At 36.9% G+C, this 16,245-nt stretch overlaps 1 protein-coding gene across 1 annotated transcript in view; it reads left to right on the top strand.

Annotated features, from left to right (window-relative positions):
* PLCB1 (phospholipase C beta 1) overlaps positions 1 to 16,245 on the top strand; it is a 680,716-nt gene that overhangs the window by 449,038 nt on the left and 215,433 nt on the right. Inside the window, exon 4 of the mRNA XM_024764260.1 lies at positions 9,490 to 9,627. Within this exon, the coding sequence (XP_024620028.1) occupies positions 9,490 to 9,627 (138 nt within the window). The remainder of the gene's footprint in view (positions 1 to 9,489; positions 9,628 to 16,245) is intronic.

Here is a 16,245-nt window from a genome sequence, read left to right as displayed (position 1 = left end):
GAATATAGTTAACTCATTTATCTAGAGTAACGGAAAATAAAAGAGATATAAATAAAACAGAGATAAATGTGAAAATCAAATAATATTTAATCTTGAAATATTTTTAGAACCTTTAGTAGACACACATTCATACCTATATTTAGACACTGCTAGATAACTTATCTATTTACTTCAAACTCCTTTAGTTACCTATAGCAAATTGACAGGAAAATTTCTTTCCTTTAAGCTCCTGTATCCCTTTTATAATTTTAATAAGAAAAAGATAAACAGCTGACAAGTTTTCACTGCTATTTTTCATGTCATACTTAAAATAAATTATTACATCAGTCACCACAAAAATATGTAAATTCTTTCTTTACACGTGACACAGTACAGTTTGCAGATTCAATTTTGATTACCACACTAATGCATTAAGGTGAGAAGACATTATTATCATCCATATTGAGTAAAAACTAAGCTGAAACTCAGAGGAAAAAGTTGCCTAATTTTCAAAGCTAGTTGAACACAGGAGCCAGAAACATAAAAGTTCTAGAAATGTCTTTTAGCACTCTTTAAATTATGCTTCCCATGAAAGAGCAAATTAAGGAAAATATAAAGGAAAAGTGTGTGTGTTTAAATATAATATAATAAATAGATACAAATGTAAATACAAATATATGTCTTGCTTGATAAGTCACAAAGTAAATAAATATATATATGTGTGTATATATATGTACATATATATATTTGTAGTAACATGTTCTGGTGTCCATAAGAAATTAAATTATTCAGTAGATGCCCCTATATTGTCTTTCATTTTCAGGCTATTGATTTATTTTTCACATACTCACAGCTTGTTATGTGCTGCCCCGAGCACTTAACATATAATTATTCATTTATTCCGGTAACAAAGAAACTGAGTCATAGAAGGATTAAGAAAACTCACAAGGTTACATTGCTTTTAATTGGTGCATCTGAAACTCAGAGTCAGATAGACAGGATACAATTTCTGCTGTCTCCCTCAAAGTGTCAGAAGTCCTTAGCATCTACGCTAAGCACATGGATTTTCCAGAAACTGCAAAGGGGGCATTGTTTGTGTTTGTCATTGCTAAGGAATTGTTGGGCCTTCTTTTTTTAATATGCTTGATTTTCACTTCTGTTCTGAGGTTTCAGAAGCCCCTTTGGTGCCCTCTAATTGTATCAAATACCGTATAAGGAGGCAAATCCCACAACAAAATAGGAAAAAAAAATATCTCACCAATTAAAGGACTCATGGACCAGAGAGAACTTAGTAAATATTATCTGCATTCTTTTAACAAACAGGCCTCATTATTCTAAAACTTGGAAACAATGATAATGAAACTTACCCAGAAGCACCACGCTCCCCCTCAACCAACCCCACCCCCCAAAATGTAATGCATGTCACCCGCTCTGTGGGGAATTTTAACCAGGATGGAACATATGCGGACTAATTGCCTGCTTTGTACACACCGCTAGCCCTCAGGACATGTGGCTTTTTATGCACTGGAGTGGAAATGATGGTGTATACGAATTTTGCTGGGAGTTAGGTGGTTGCATGTGTCACAGAAGGCCTGGGGAGAGTTTGAAACATGAATGACAAGCTATCTATACTTTAAAATTTTTAAGTTTGACAAATACTGAGTCCATGAGGAGGAGGAAGCTCACTTCTTTTCCCACTGACTTTTTTTAAAAAACTGCTATATATTTCATGCACTTTGACTTTCAGTAAAGATTACTGTACAAATGATGATTGAACTTGGCTGTTTGGCTCCCATTCTTTCCTAGCAAGACAAGTGGTACCACTAGACCATATTTCTTTCCTGTTTTAATTTCACATTCGGATTATTTTGTACTTTTAGGAACTGCCTAAAATATCACTAAGGGAGATGACTTGAATGGATGCTGATTTATTTGTTTATTCTGCCATTTGAAATATTTGCACTATTTTTATATCAACTCCATCAACTTGGCTACACTTTTTAACACAATGTGATACACAGAGGGCTTAGACTTTATGATCCACTGTACCCGGTGGCAAATCTTCCTTCCCCCATTTTACAAAACTGGGCAAATTACTTTACCAACCCCCAAACCTCAGAGTTCTTATTTGCAAACTGAAGGGAAGAAAAACATAGCTACCTTTCAACATTAGTTTGCAGATGAAGCAGAGCGAAAAATATAGAACAGCTAGGATGGTGCTTGACAAACGATTACTAATTAGAACTTACTGTGGCTATATTTATTATTTTTTATAGAGAACTGATCAGTTAGGAATCTAAATCTATTTGCCCTAATGAAATTCCTTCAAATGTAGATCCCATAGAATACATGAAGATTAATCAATATCAGGACCAAATTTTATTTCTTGTAGTCATTCCTTCAACAGTGTAACAGACATTTTCTGTGCACTCATATTCCACTGGCCCACCCCAGAGTTTACCTGTAGAGTTCCTACATAGTCCTGAGAATGTCTTCTGGCCGTAATGCAAGGGAGTGGGCATCCCAGGAGAGATGCTCCATCAACAAGAGATGGGAGTTGACAGGTCGGTACTCCAGTTTCCAGGATCCTTGGGGGTATGTTCACACAGTCTTAGGGTTGTGCTGGTTGGATTGAGCCTCAGTTGCCCAAAGTGGTAATCTGCTCTATATCCTACATACTGTAAACATGCTATCTATTGGCTTTCTTTCCTCCTTGTCTTACTCTGTCATTGTACTTCCTGTGATCACCTCCAAAGTAATGTATCAATACTTGCCCCCAGATCATTGACCCAGGTCTGTTTCTGAAGCACCAAGCCAAGCATCCTGTTAGCTGAGCATGTGTACTGCGACCTAGGAACCTAGCTCAGATAATGCAACTTCTTAAAATAACAGCATTTGTGCAGCTCTAACAAGTATCACTTGGACATCTCTACATTCTGGGACTTACTTGTTCCCAGGAATCCAGGCAGCTTATTTTAATGCCCTTTTTAGTCTCCTTCTGAGTGTCAGCTGGCTGAACGCCTCCAGCACCCACTTCCTCTTTCTCTTCATTCTTTGAAACTACGTAACTCTGAAACTACGTTAAAACCACACCCTGAGCTTGTTCACTGAAAGGAGGAAAACCTCAAGCAGTTAAATTTTACGTTAATCACTAGAATGCTAAATGGAGACTTTCCTTGAATTTATATCTCTCTCCTCTGTAGCCATTCCCAAGGATAAACAAAATTTTAGCTGCATGGATATGCCTATGATCAAGGGGAATATTTTTCAGGGTGATTGCATTTACATTTCTTCTAAAGTATTTTTTTTTTCTTTTAGATTTGAACAGTCTGTTAGTTTCTAGCTCAATAAACTCATGTCTGGCACCTTCAGGACACTTTATTTTGGATGGAGATGCATAGCCAGGCCAACTAAATGTTTTCTTCTCCTCCAATAGATTTTTTTACTTGTACATGGAGGCCTCCCATGAGTGCAGTGAAGACTGTGTGTACAACTTCATCACCACTCTATCCAAACAAGTATAAATAATCTTGTTATGATAATGCCTCTGTGAGATATGAAGGACTGTACTGCTCTTTTTCTTTCTAGTATCTGCCCATAGTCACTTTTCTTTGTCATAGTCAGTCTGTTCTCACTTTGCTATTTCCTCCATCTAAAGAAATAGCTGAAAACTATTCAAGCCACCCCCGTCCTCACTTACAGGAAAAAAATGGATAAACAACGTCCTCCAAGTTTTCCCTTCTGTGTAGGAAAATGTTCATGGCACCACATTTCAGAGTTAAAAATCCATGCAAGTGGAAACTTTTATCTGAAAAGGCTTGCTGGCTGTGTGAGCTGCCTAAACTACTGGTATATCCTGAAGAAGAGAATAGTATTCCTCATGACGTTCATAAAAAAGAGCAAAACTTTTGTAATGAGAGGTGTGAGAATAAGTATTGATTCCAAGGGGTTTGTTCATCTATGTTTTATTTTCCAAAAGGCAAATGTTAAATTCAAAACCTTGATGGAAAACCACCCTTGACATAAGTTTATATCTTTCTTTCACAACAGATTTAAATAAAGCATAAGCATGCTAATGTCATTTTAATCTAACAAGGAATCTATCTCCTTCATTTCTGACTGTTGTACTGAGTGTTAATAGAAAGACTTTTATATACCTGGCTCTTTATCTGAATGATGGATTAAAGTTACATCTATATAATTTTAATTCAGATCAAAAATATTGTATTAAGTGCTGGGAATAAAATTAACCTAATATGCAAATTGTTCAATAAGCCTAACATCCAGTAAAGATATATTTTATGGGAATGAAAAATGAGTGAGGTATATTTTCTGCACCAAGAACGTTTTTGGTATCAAAATGAAATCTAAGGTCTTAAAAGATTTTTTTTTACTTTGCATATATCTGACATACAAATAAAATAGCTTTTCTTTGAAAGTCATATATATTAAGGAATGAAGGTTGAAACTGGGATTTGACTCTTTTAAAAAGCATCTTTTAGCATGTGATTATCCTTTTTATTAATTTCTATTTTGTTGAATGATATGTTATAATTATAGTAATGCACACCTGTGTCTCAGGTGTAGGCGGGTCTTAACTTTCTTCAGTTGCCTATTACCTAGAAATGGGAATCATTAATCTGAGCAACTTCACTTTCTTTGCAGCAGAACTGAAGAAATTTAATCACGAATCCTAATGATTAAGAGAAAATGAACTTATTTAGTCAGACAGTCTCTATTTTGTAACACTTATGGGAATGAATAGAGATGATCCTTCACTTAACATTAAAATTACACTTAAATTATAGCTGCCAGGATTCTTAGTTAGTCTGGCTAATTCCAATGGTGGAGACACATGTAGGATATTCTCTGGGGAAAGCAGGCCTGAGTGCCAGCTTAGTGAAACTACGAAATTTCAAGTTCACCTCACCTCTTTTTTTTTTTTTCTGAGCTATATTCTTTAGTGTTCTGCAACAGAGAAATTGGACATTTTTATAGAGTTGTGGGGATAGCTTGTTTTCTTTGTAAAATTTTCAAAGAATTTATATCATTGCAGGGACCAAGAAATATGTTTGAACTTGGTAGTAACCTACGTACGTAAATCCTTTTCTGAAAACTGGTCAGGAGGTTCAATCAATGAGAAACAGAAATAAGATTCCTTAGTAGAATAGATTTTGGGAAGATCGCAGCCGCTCCGCGGCATGTGGGATCCTCCCGGACCAGGGCACGAACCCGTGTCCCCTGCATCGGCAGGCGGACTCTCAACCACTGCGCCACCAGGGAAGCCCAAGAGGGTGGTTTTTATGCAAGCTGTCTATAGGTTTTTTTTATTGTTACAACATATTTTGATTTTGTTTGTTTTTGAAATGCAGCCACCCGTATCCCCAGACCTGAGAAACAACTCCCGAGAGACAACCATTTTTTAGACATATTTACTTTATTTTTAGTTTGTTTTTGTTTTTGTTTTGGCCATCCCACGTGGCTTGCGGGATCTTAGTTCCCAACCAGAGATTGAACCCCGGGCAGTGAAAGCACTGAGTCCTAACCACTGGACTGTCAGGGAACTCCCTAGACATGTTTACTTTAAATCCTTCCACTTACAAGTTTCTCCAAACACTGGGTGCCTTTGCTATTTATTCTTCTAGATAATTTCCCCCTTTTGCCTATTCTCTGAGGGTCTCCTTTGCTGAAAACAACTGAGGGCAACTTTTGGTACTTGAAAGGACAGATATCTTTTCCAAGTATACCCTTCACATAACAATCTGCTCAGTAATGAGGAATGAGATTTGAAGCCACCACATCAGCTTGGGATGTTGTGTTCAAAATAGAAAACAGTACAGGTAAAAAGAAAAGTGAAGTCATGTCCTAAGAGAGATTTCTAACATAACCATGTTTGGTGTTGATAAAAATGAAATAGATGAAGAAAAGGTACAATTTTAAAGAGAAATAAAATGATTAATGATGGAAAAGAAAGTAAAATATAGTTTAAAAATTAGTATGATCCATCACCAAGAAAAGGTATTAGTAAGAAAGTTGCTTGTTATATATTTAAACGATTTCTCTGCTTGCTTTCAGAATGACATAACTTTAAAATATTGTGGTTTCTCTTGAATTTCTAAATTTTATTTCTAAAATTTCTTGCACCTCCAGTTCATGCTCAATACTTTTTAAAAATTTATTATTGATGTATAAATGTTAACTATCTCAGATGTAGATAGATATATAACAATGAACCCTCAAATACCTACCCCTCAGATTCAGTCATCATCATCATTTTGCCAGCCTGCATTATCCTCCCAATCACATATATATATATATATATATATATATATATATATACGTATATATATATATATATATACGTATATATATATATATATGTATGTAACCATTAAACCATTAGTGGGAAAACTTAACAGAGCTGCCACAAAGAGTTGGTCATCTTTCTCAAAACGTCCTGTTGACTGTACCTAACAGTATTGTTAGGGACAGTGTGAATCCCCGAATCCCTCTTCCAGAATTATCTTCTATTCTAGGCACCTTCCCTCGGTCCTCTGTACTTGCCCGGTGTTCCTATTTCTCAAGGAAAACTCAAATGAATCCCTGAGCCCCACACCTAGTCCCTGAAGTTCTGAGAGGTGACACTCTTTAATCCATCAAATATTAATAAGTGGGCAAAAGTATTTTTAATGGATATGTGAATTAGGCAGCAAAGTAGTATAGAAGGAAGAGAAAATACTTGAAAGAGAAAAGAGCCAGAGGGTGAGTCACATGGCTGTCAATGGAAGGAAAGAAAGGATACAAAGTATAGAGTGCATTCAATTCCAAATATTGTCCCATTAAATGTTGTAGAACCGAAGATATTGGTGGATTTTTTAATCACTGATTTAACACTAGGGATTTATAATTACAAGTTTCAGGTGGTTTCTGAAGTTTATTTTTCTCTTCTAAGTACACACAAAAAAAATTTTAAGTACTGATCAAATGTATTTTCCCTTTGAAACTTGCCTCAATGGTGATCAAAACCTGAGATGCAGTTGTTTCACAGAACAGCTGGTATCATTCTTTAATTAGCCTTCACAAAAAGTCCATTCTTTCGGAACATTCTCCTTTAATCTTTCATTAATGGTAAAATGTTAAACATTTCCCTTTTTGCTATGATTGTTTATTTAATATTTTTTTACTGTGTTCCTCTCCTTTTCTAGGTCATGCAAATTGATACTTTTGTGATAGCATTTGATCTTTCAAGGAGGCCTGATGTTCTTGATAAATTCTCAGCTTGTTAGTCAAGTTGAAATTTTGATTATATTGGGCACAGCTTTGAAATGGGATTTCCTCTCATCATAACTTACCTGAAAATGTTCCTCTTCATTCGGCCGAACAGAGGAGAAAGCTTTATTAACTAAAGAGAGAATTAATGTCACCAAATCAAATAACTCAGCTGGAAACGTTTTGTTGTTTCTTTCTTGGTTTTTTCACGTTTGCTTTTTCTTTATAAGCGTGCTGTATATAAAAACCTCAGAAGGGAGATCAGAATAACCAGCCTAAGTCATTAAGCCCTGTTGGCCCAGCATTTAGCTAAATAAATAAGAATGTAAATTTATTCCTTGCTCAGAAGCTGGCTGAAAATTTGCTAAGTGATTGATTTCATGCTAATTTTCTGCATGAAGCTCTTATCTTCTTCAAGGCCTATATGAAAGGAAAATAAATTCAGCCAAAATGGCGGAGCCCGATGTAGATTTTGTTTTGAATTCAGAAAATTTGGAAACCTCCTTTGCCCAGCAGGACTATATCTCCGAGGGATCCATACTTATGATGTCACAAAGAAGGCAACTTGCTCTGAAAAGACTGCAGAATTTCTCTATGTCCAAATCCCATTACTTTTTGAGGATACAACTGAAATAACATATTCATGGCAGGTGCCGCCATGTGGCTCACTTTAACAGTCCTCTCTGTCAGTGTTCAGTGTGGAGAAAGTCCATGCTGTGACCCTCAGCTAGGTTTCTGCCCCAGCCCTAGGTGGCACTGTTGTGTTTTGATTCTGCCAAACCACCCTCTTCATTTCAATGTGTTCATGAATTGAGGAGAAGGATGAGATTTTGCATTTCACTATGTGATTCCTGGGATAATTTGAGGAAATAAAGGGAGAATTGTGACACATAAAAATGCGTTACTGAATGACAGTATGACAGAAAGAGCTCTTGACTTAGGACCATAAGCTTTATTGAGATATAATTAACACACAATATTGTATAAGTTTAGGTATATAGCATGTTGATTTGTTACATTTATATATTGCAAAATGATTACCACCAGATTGTTAGCTAATGCCTCCATCACCTCACATAATTATCATTTCTTTTTTGTGGCGAGAACATTTCAGATCTACTCCCCTAGCATTTTTCCAATATATAATACAATATTATTAACTATAATCACCATGCTATACATTAGATCCCCAGAACTTATCTTATATCTGTAAATTTATACCCTCTGACCAACATCTCCCCATTTTTCCCACCCTCCAGTCCCTGGTAACCACTACTCTAATCTCTGTTACTATGAGTTCAGCTTTTTTAAAATAATGTATAAGTGATATCATGCAGTATTTGTCCTTCTCTTTCTGACTTAGTTCACTTAGCATAATACCATGAGGATCGGGACTTCCCTGGTGGCGCAGTGGTTAAGACTCCACGCTCCCAATGCAGGCGGCCCAGGTTCTATCCCTAGTCAGGGAACTATATCCTACATGCATGCCACAACTAAGGAGCACACCTGCTGCAACTAAGACCCAGCACAACCAAATAAATATATAAATATAATATAATATAAAAAAATACCATAAGGATCTGAGGATCATAAATCTTTATGCAGAAATTCTCTCTTCACAACCTTTGGGCAAGTTATTTCACCTCTCTGGGCCTTTCTGGGTTGAAGGACTTCAACTCATACCAGTTTCTAGTAAGAATAAAAGGCAACTTTACCTAGAGATTATCATACTAAGTGAAGTAAGCCAGACAGAGAAAAACAAATAGCATATGATATTGCTTATATATGGAATCTAAAAATGTGATGCAAATGAACTTATTTACAAAACAGAAATTGATCCACAGATGTAGAGAACAAACTTATGGTTACCAAAGAGGAAAGGAGGGGGGAGGGATAATTTAGGAGTTTGAGATTAACATATACACACTACTACATATAAAATAGACGACGAACAAGGACCTACTGCATAGCATGGGGAACTCTACTCAGTTTTTGTAATAACCTATAAGGGAAAAGAACCTGAAAAAGAATATATATACGTATATATCTCCAAATCACTTTGCTGTACACCTGAAACTAACACAAGATTGTCAATCAACTATACTTCAATAAAAATTTAAAAATTAAAAAAAAGAATAAAAGGCAACTTTGTTTTTAAGGCATTCTAATTCTAATTCTTTTGATATTGTGCTCTAAAATCTCTAGCTAAGACTAAATATTTCAACATTTATTATTATCCAGGACCCCAAATTACGTGAACTTCTGGATGTGGGGAACATCGGGCGCCTGGAACATCGCATGATAACAGTGGTGTATGGGCCTGACTTAGTTAACATCTCCCATTTGAACCTCGTGGCTTTCCAAGAAGAAGTGGCCAAGGTATGTGGATTGAAACTTCTGAAGCTTGTCACCTCTATCTGAATCCGTATGACATTGTCCTGATTCCTATGAAAGACTTTGAGTTTTTGTCATATTTAGCATGTGTTAAAATTCCATCTAAAAATCATTCTGCTGCCAAGTAAAAGTGTAATTCAAACACTTCCAAGTAATGGCATTGGCTTAGAATAATGGATATTTTACATTAGAAAATAAGGCATTTTATATAATTTCTTTGCCAAAGAAAATATAGATGAAACCACATTCCATTTCACCTAAGCATCTTATCCCAACCCATTTTCTCTTAGCCTTACCATCTTCTTTCCATCCCTCTCCTAGAGGGCAGACATTTCAGTACCTATTTAACTTCTTTTACCATGTGCACACTTAACCCATGATTATGCACATAGTAGCTGCTCAATTAATATGGGAAAGAATGAAAAGTTTAAAATTTTAAATAACAATAATAAATATTTATTCAGCCATGGACTAGAAAGATGAATTAGACGTTGCCCTCTCCATTAAGGAGTTGCTAGTTTACTAAGACTGTGGGCCTTTCAGATGCATACAGAAATAACTAGAACAAAGGCAAGATATATCAAACAAGAAGCTATGAACTTCTGGGAAACTTGGACTCAAGTTTGATGCTTTCTCTAAAAATGTCCAACTGCCATTAGAAGAGAACTGAAATGAACATATTGAAAGAAAAAGTTTCTTTTTCCATGTTTATAGTTTATAAGATACTAATGATGATCCTGACCCCTCATACAATTTCTTTCCAGAGTTAAGAATATGAATCTAGGAACACTTTGAAGTCTGCAGATCATGTCTGTGCCCTTACACAGCTTCTCACATCATGGATCAGAACTATGGGGTCATGTCAGGCTGGTGTTCATTGCCTGAGCATTATGATCTATAGTTTTTTAAGCCTCAGTGCTCTGACATTTTTTTGAGCTACACCAGATAATCTGACCTGACCTCTAATTCTTCAGTGATTACGGTAGAGGTTTATTTCCAAAAGTTGCATAACATCAACTTCAGTTCTTATAATGGAATAAATAAAATGCCAACTAGTTTTGACACACTGAGGTCTTTAGAAACTCCTCATCAAGACTGTGTTACAAACCCCATCTATTTTCTCTCTTTAAGAACCAAGTCACCCATTTACTTCTATGGTATAATTTATGCTTGGAGAGAGACTTCGGTTCAACGAAACATTGTCTGCATGACAGCATTGTACTTGCCTTGCAATCATTCTTATTCTGGTACCTGCTGGTATTCTGTTGAGTGTATACACTTCACTTCTCAATATATGTATGTATGGTTGGATAGATGGATGAATATAGATAAACAAATACTAAATATTTCTAAAATATTTTTAAAATATCATTCCTGAAATACAGTCATATTCAGTTTCTTAAAAAGATGACCAATTCATGATATTCATTAACTCTCAGTTAAAAGCATTCCCTAAATGACAGTGACTTTCAGGGAGGCTTTTACTGTGAGTGAATATAGTTTTTATTACAAACAAATCTGCATATCTTATATTGCATTAAACCTTTGTGCGGTTGAGTCGAAAACATTTTAATTTCCTCCTCTCTGTGGGCTTCTGCTCACTAATTGTCTTTAGGGATTTTGATTACTGAGCCCTGTAGTATTCCCTGTCAGAAATGAATCTATAGACGTTTTTCCAGCAGCTACTAGCTTAGTATAATTAATGAAGATACAGAATATGTTTTGCCTTCCCAGACTGTGATATTCTATAGGATACTTTTCCTCCATTGAAATTGCTCAGCCAGAAGATTAAAATTTGCAAACACCATGTACTCTGAAAACTTAATTTCCACCCTTCTAATTTTCAGCACTGTCTCATAACATCACACCTTCTGTTTAGTCTCCAGAGCCAACATACCTAGTACCTTGCGTAGTGCCAGCACCAAAGGAAACAGTTTTCCTCACTATGTAGAACACCCGACAGGAACCTGAGCTTCTTTGAAAGTCAAATGTCTTCAGAAAAAATTGTTTACCAGGGGATTCTGGCTCATTCATTCATTCAACACACATTTGTCAGGTGCCTTCTGTGTTCCAGTGTCAGGGACACAGCATTCTGGAGGAAATAAATAGATAAATCACAATGATGAAGTACACTTACTGTGGGTCAGATGGAGGTCTGTGTGGAAGGATATAGCAGGAGGAGAGGGTATGAGGATGGGGGAAGGGGATTATTTCTTCATGGAATGCTCAGAGAAGGCAAAAATCTGAAGAAAGTTGCTCAATTGCAACAATATCATAGATTCCTGAGAAATCTGAGTCGATTAAATTTTTTTTATCAGAACCAGGACTTCAGCTTTCCTAAATATATTATTCCAGATTTGTGTGCTTTCTTTCTTACATAAATCACTTGAGATTGAATGTTTTATTTATTCTTTAAGACAAGTGACTCAAAAGTGGATTGGGAGAAAGCTGTCTTTCAATTTTTCCCTCTGTAGTTGGACTAAAAGAGTGGTATCTTTTGCAATTAAGTAAGTCACTCTTCTTGTTATGCAGCATGATTTGCCAACTCTCTGTGTCCTAAAGATGGACTTTCCCTGATCTCTCGAGGGATACCTCCCTTTAATATACCTGGAAAATGGGTGGTTTGTTTCACATTTGCCCTCTGAGTCTCACACTTCTCCCTGCATCTCCTGCTGCCCCGAGGACCAATGAACACATCCACATTTGCTACCCCTGAAACTCCTGGACTTCAGTCCCCCTCTCTGGGATGCCCTGACACCTCCTCAGAGCTTCAGGGGGGAGGTGAATGCCATCATCCTTCCCTTTACTCCCCCACTGTTAATTCCCAATAGTCCTCCACGCACAGCTACGTGAATCCTGGCAAAGGTGGAGGTACCAGCAAAGGAAACTAGCAAAGGCAACAGAAGTCGATTTCTTGTATGGTAATGTAGGCTTTTGAAGGATTTTGGCTTTTATTTTGAGGGAGATGGAAGCCATTGGAGGGTTTTGAGCAGATGGTGGACTTGGTCTGACTTAACTCTTTAGTCAATAATGGACTGCAAGGGCAGAGGCAATAATGGAAGCAGGGAGATCAGGTAAAAAAACTGTAGAAATATTTTAAGTGGGTTATTAGTATCTTGGACCAAGGGGGAGCTATGTAGGAGATAAGAAGGGGTCTGAATATCTATATCTACATCTACTTAAAGGAAGAATCCAGAGCATAAACAATTGCAATTGTATGTTGCATGTGAGAGAAAGAGAAGAATCAAGGATGATGTTAGAGTTTTGGTGCAAGAGACAGGAAGGTTGGAAATGCCACTTACTTCAAAAGGAAAGTTTAAAGTAGAACACATTTGGTGGTATACAACAAGGCTTCAGCTTTGATTATGTTCAATTTGAGATTATTATTAGATACCCAAAGAAACATGTTGAGTAGGCAGTTAGATATATGAACCTGGGGTTCAATGCCAAATATAATGCAACAGTTTGGAACTCATCAGGTTATCGATAGTATTTAATGAGGCAGGATGAGCTAAGCCAGGAAATGACTGTAGATACAGAAGATGTCCAAGACCTGAGTCACTGATACTCCAACATGAAGAGATTGAGGAGATAAGAAAGAATCAGAAAAAGTAGGCTGAGAAGGAGTAGCCAGTGAGGTGGCAAAGAGGCCAGTATGTGTGTTTGGAAGCCAGGTAAGCAAAGTGTTTCAAGAAGAAGAGAGTGATCAACAGGATCAAATGCTACTCATAGGTCAAGTAAGATGAAGACCAAGAATTGACTGGTGGATTTAAGGATATAGAGGTCATTGGTGACCTTGATTAGAGCAACTACAGTGGAGTAGCAGGGTCAAAGTCTATTGGAGAGGGCTCTGGGGAATATCAGTGGAGGCAAATTAAGAAACCAAAAGAGATTGCTCTTGTGAGTTTTGATGTAAAGGGCAGGGGAAAAATGAGAAAGCTGCTAGAAGGGGGAAGTGAGACCAAGAGATAGTTTTTAAGATGGGCGAAACCACAAAATACATGTATGCTTGTGGGAATGATCCTGTGGAGGGAAAACAATGTAAGCGAGTCAGAGAATTGCTAGAGCATGTCCTTGAGCGGGCAAGAGAGTGGTAGGATCTAGTACAAGGCTCAGTAAACTACAGCCTGAGACCAAGTCTGACCTACCACTTGTTTTTATAAAGTTTTATTGGAACATAACAATGCCTATTTGTTTACAAGTTGTCTATGGCTGCTTTCACTAGACATAGTTGAGTAGTTATGACATAGAACATATGGAGTACAAAGCCTAAAATACTTACTCTCTGGTCCTTTACAAAGAAAAAGAAAATTGTTGACTCTCTCTTATTCACAAATAGAGGGGCTGTGCTCATACAGGAGCAAGGGCATTTAATCAATAAGAGGAGGAAAACTGGAGTCCATCAGTAGAGATGCTGGTAAATCGTCCATGTAATAGAGGGAATTGTAGATGTTTTTTGATTGCTTCTGTTTTCTCAGTGCCAAAGACAGAAGTCAGTAGCTGAGAGTAAGGACTATTAAATCCTCAAGCCTTTTTTCCACACCAGTTGGCAAATTTCTTTAAATATCTGACTGGTAAGGTTAACATGGACTGCAAAAGACAGATCAGTTACATCAGCTCCAAAAAACAGTGTCATTTGAACAAGTTAACTGATTTATCAGGTCAATGCAAATTTTTCTATTGGTCAAGAAGTCTGAAGATAAAATAATTCTCTTCTTCCTGCCCAGTTCTAGTCCCTCTTTCTAATATTGTGCTTTCCTTTGAGGTGGGAAGCTACATATAGATGTCTAATTGTGCCTACTTCTTCCTGCAGTCATGCAACCTAAACACCATTGTGTAGGTTAAAACAGATTGCTCTGAGCCAGGAGCAGGGTTCACAGGATTGCCATATGCTGGTGTTTACTGTCAGGTCTCAGGGATCCAGTATGTAACTCATGGGAGATCACTCTTCATCAAGAGAATTTCGGTAAGAAATGAATCTGTCTCAGGATTAGTAAAGAGGAATCTCTGTGTGCAAAGGCAACAGAGGTGGAGCCTTCCCTGTTTGGATTTAGAAATCTAAAATGATTTTCAGCATGTCTTCCCTCTGGGTTCTGGTCCCTGGAGGCTCACCCCATCACCCACCTGCCCAATTCCTATCCCAGATCCTTGTTCAATCCAATATAATAGCGAGATGGCCTATCACCCCGAGAGACAGGATTTGAGATTCCAGCTCTGATAATTCCGTTCTAATTGGTTAGATATTCTGATAGGCCCCCTGGGTAGATACATTGTTGAACCACCCCCCAGTTTGGCAAATTTCAGCCCAGACATTGTTTCAGTGTATTAAAATGCAGTGGATTATGACAGCAAGGATCCAGGGGGTTAAGATTGAGATGCCTAATGACAGAGCCATGAAGGGGAAATTTTGTGTCCACTTCTCTGCACAAGAATTGAGAGATGCCATTGCTTCCAATCCTTAATATTTTACACACTAAATTCTCTTGAGCATTTATAAATTGGAAAAACAAAATTAAAAAATTAATTTTTTTTGTTTAGCCATGCTACTCGCAGGGACTTGACCGGATTTTTTTTAACTTTGATTGAAATATAATATGCACAGAAAAGTGCACAAGCTGTAACTATATAACTTGATGAATTTTTGAAAAGAGCACACACCCATGTGAGCAGCACCCCAATAAAGAAACAGAGCTGGAATCTCAAATCCTGTCTCTCGGGGTGATAGGCCATCACCAGTCACCAGCACCCCAGGTGTCTACCCTACTAACATACCCTATTTTAACCTGCAACTTTATAAATTAGTTTTATCTGTTTTTAAAATTTCTGTAAATGAAATCATAGACTGTTTTCTTTTTGGTCTGACTTCTATTACTCAAAATTTATATTTATGAGATTCTTCTACATTTTGCATGTGGTTGCACTTTGTTCATTCTCTTTGCTAAATAGTATACCATAATTTATTTATCTATCCTATAGTTGGTGGACATTCAGGCAGTTTCCAGTTTAGGGTTATTACAAATAGTGTTGTTATAAATCAAAACTACAACAAGGTATCAATTCACACCAGTCAGAATAGCCATGATTAAAAAGTCTACAAATAACACATGCTGGAGAGGGTATGGAGAAAAGGGAACTCTCCTACAGTGTTCTCCTACAGGGAATGTAAATTGGTGCAGCCACTATGGAAAACAGTTTGAAGTTCCTTTAAAAACTAAAAGTAGAGTTGCCATATGATCCAGCAATCCCACTCCTGAGGATATATCCAGAGAAAACTATAATTTGAAAAGATATATACACATAGCCATAAAAAAGAATGAAATAATGCCATTTGCAGCAACATGGATGCACTTAGAGATTATGCACTAAGTGAAGTAAGTCAGAAAGAGAAAGACATGGACTTACACAGTGGTCCAGTGGTTAAGACTTTGCACTTCCAATGCAGGGGGTGTGGGTTCAATGCCTGGTTGGGGAAATAAGATCCCACATGCCATGCAGTGTGGCCAAAAAAATAAAATAAAATAAAAAGAAAGACAAATACTATATGATATCATATGTGGAATCTAAAATATGATACAAAATGAACTTATTTATGAAACAGAAACA

This window comes from Neophocaena asiaeorientalis, unplaced genomic scaffold (assembly GCF_003031525.2).
Source record: "Neophocaena asiaeorientalis asiaeorientalis breed wild unplaced genomic scaffold, Neophocaena_asiaeorientalis_V1.1 scaffold400, whole genome shotgun sequence".
NCBI classification, from domain to species: domain Eukaryota; kingdom Metazoa; phylum Chordata; class Mammalia; order Artiodactyla; family Phocoenidae; genus Neophocaena; species Neophocaena asiaeorientalis.
The sequence above is the reverse complement of the archived record's forward strand: the minus strand, read 5'-3'. Positions and strand labels throughout refer to the sequence as shown.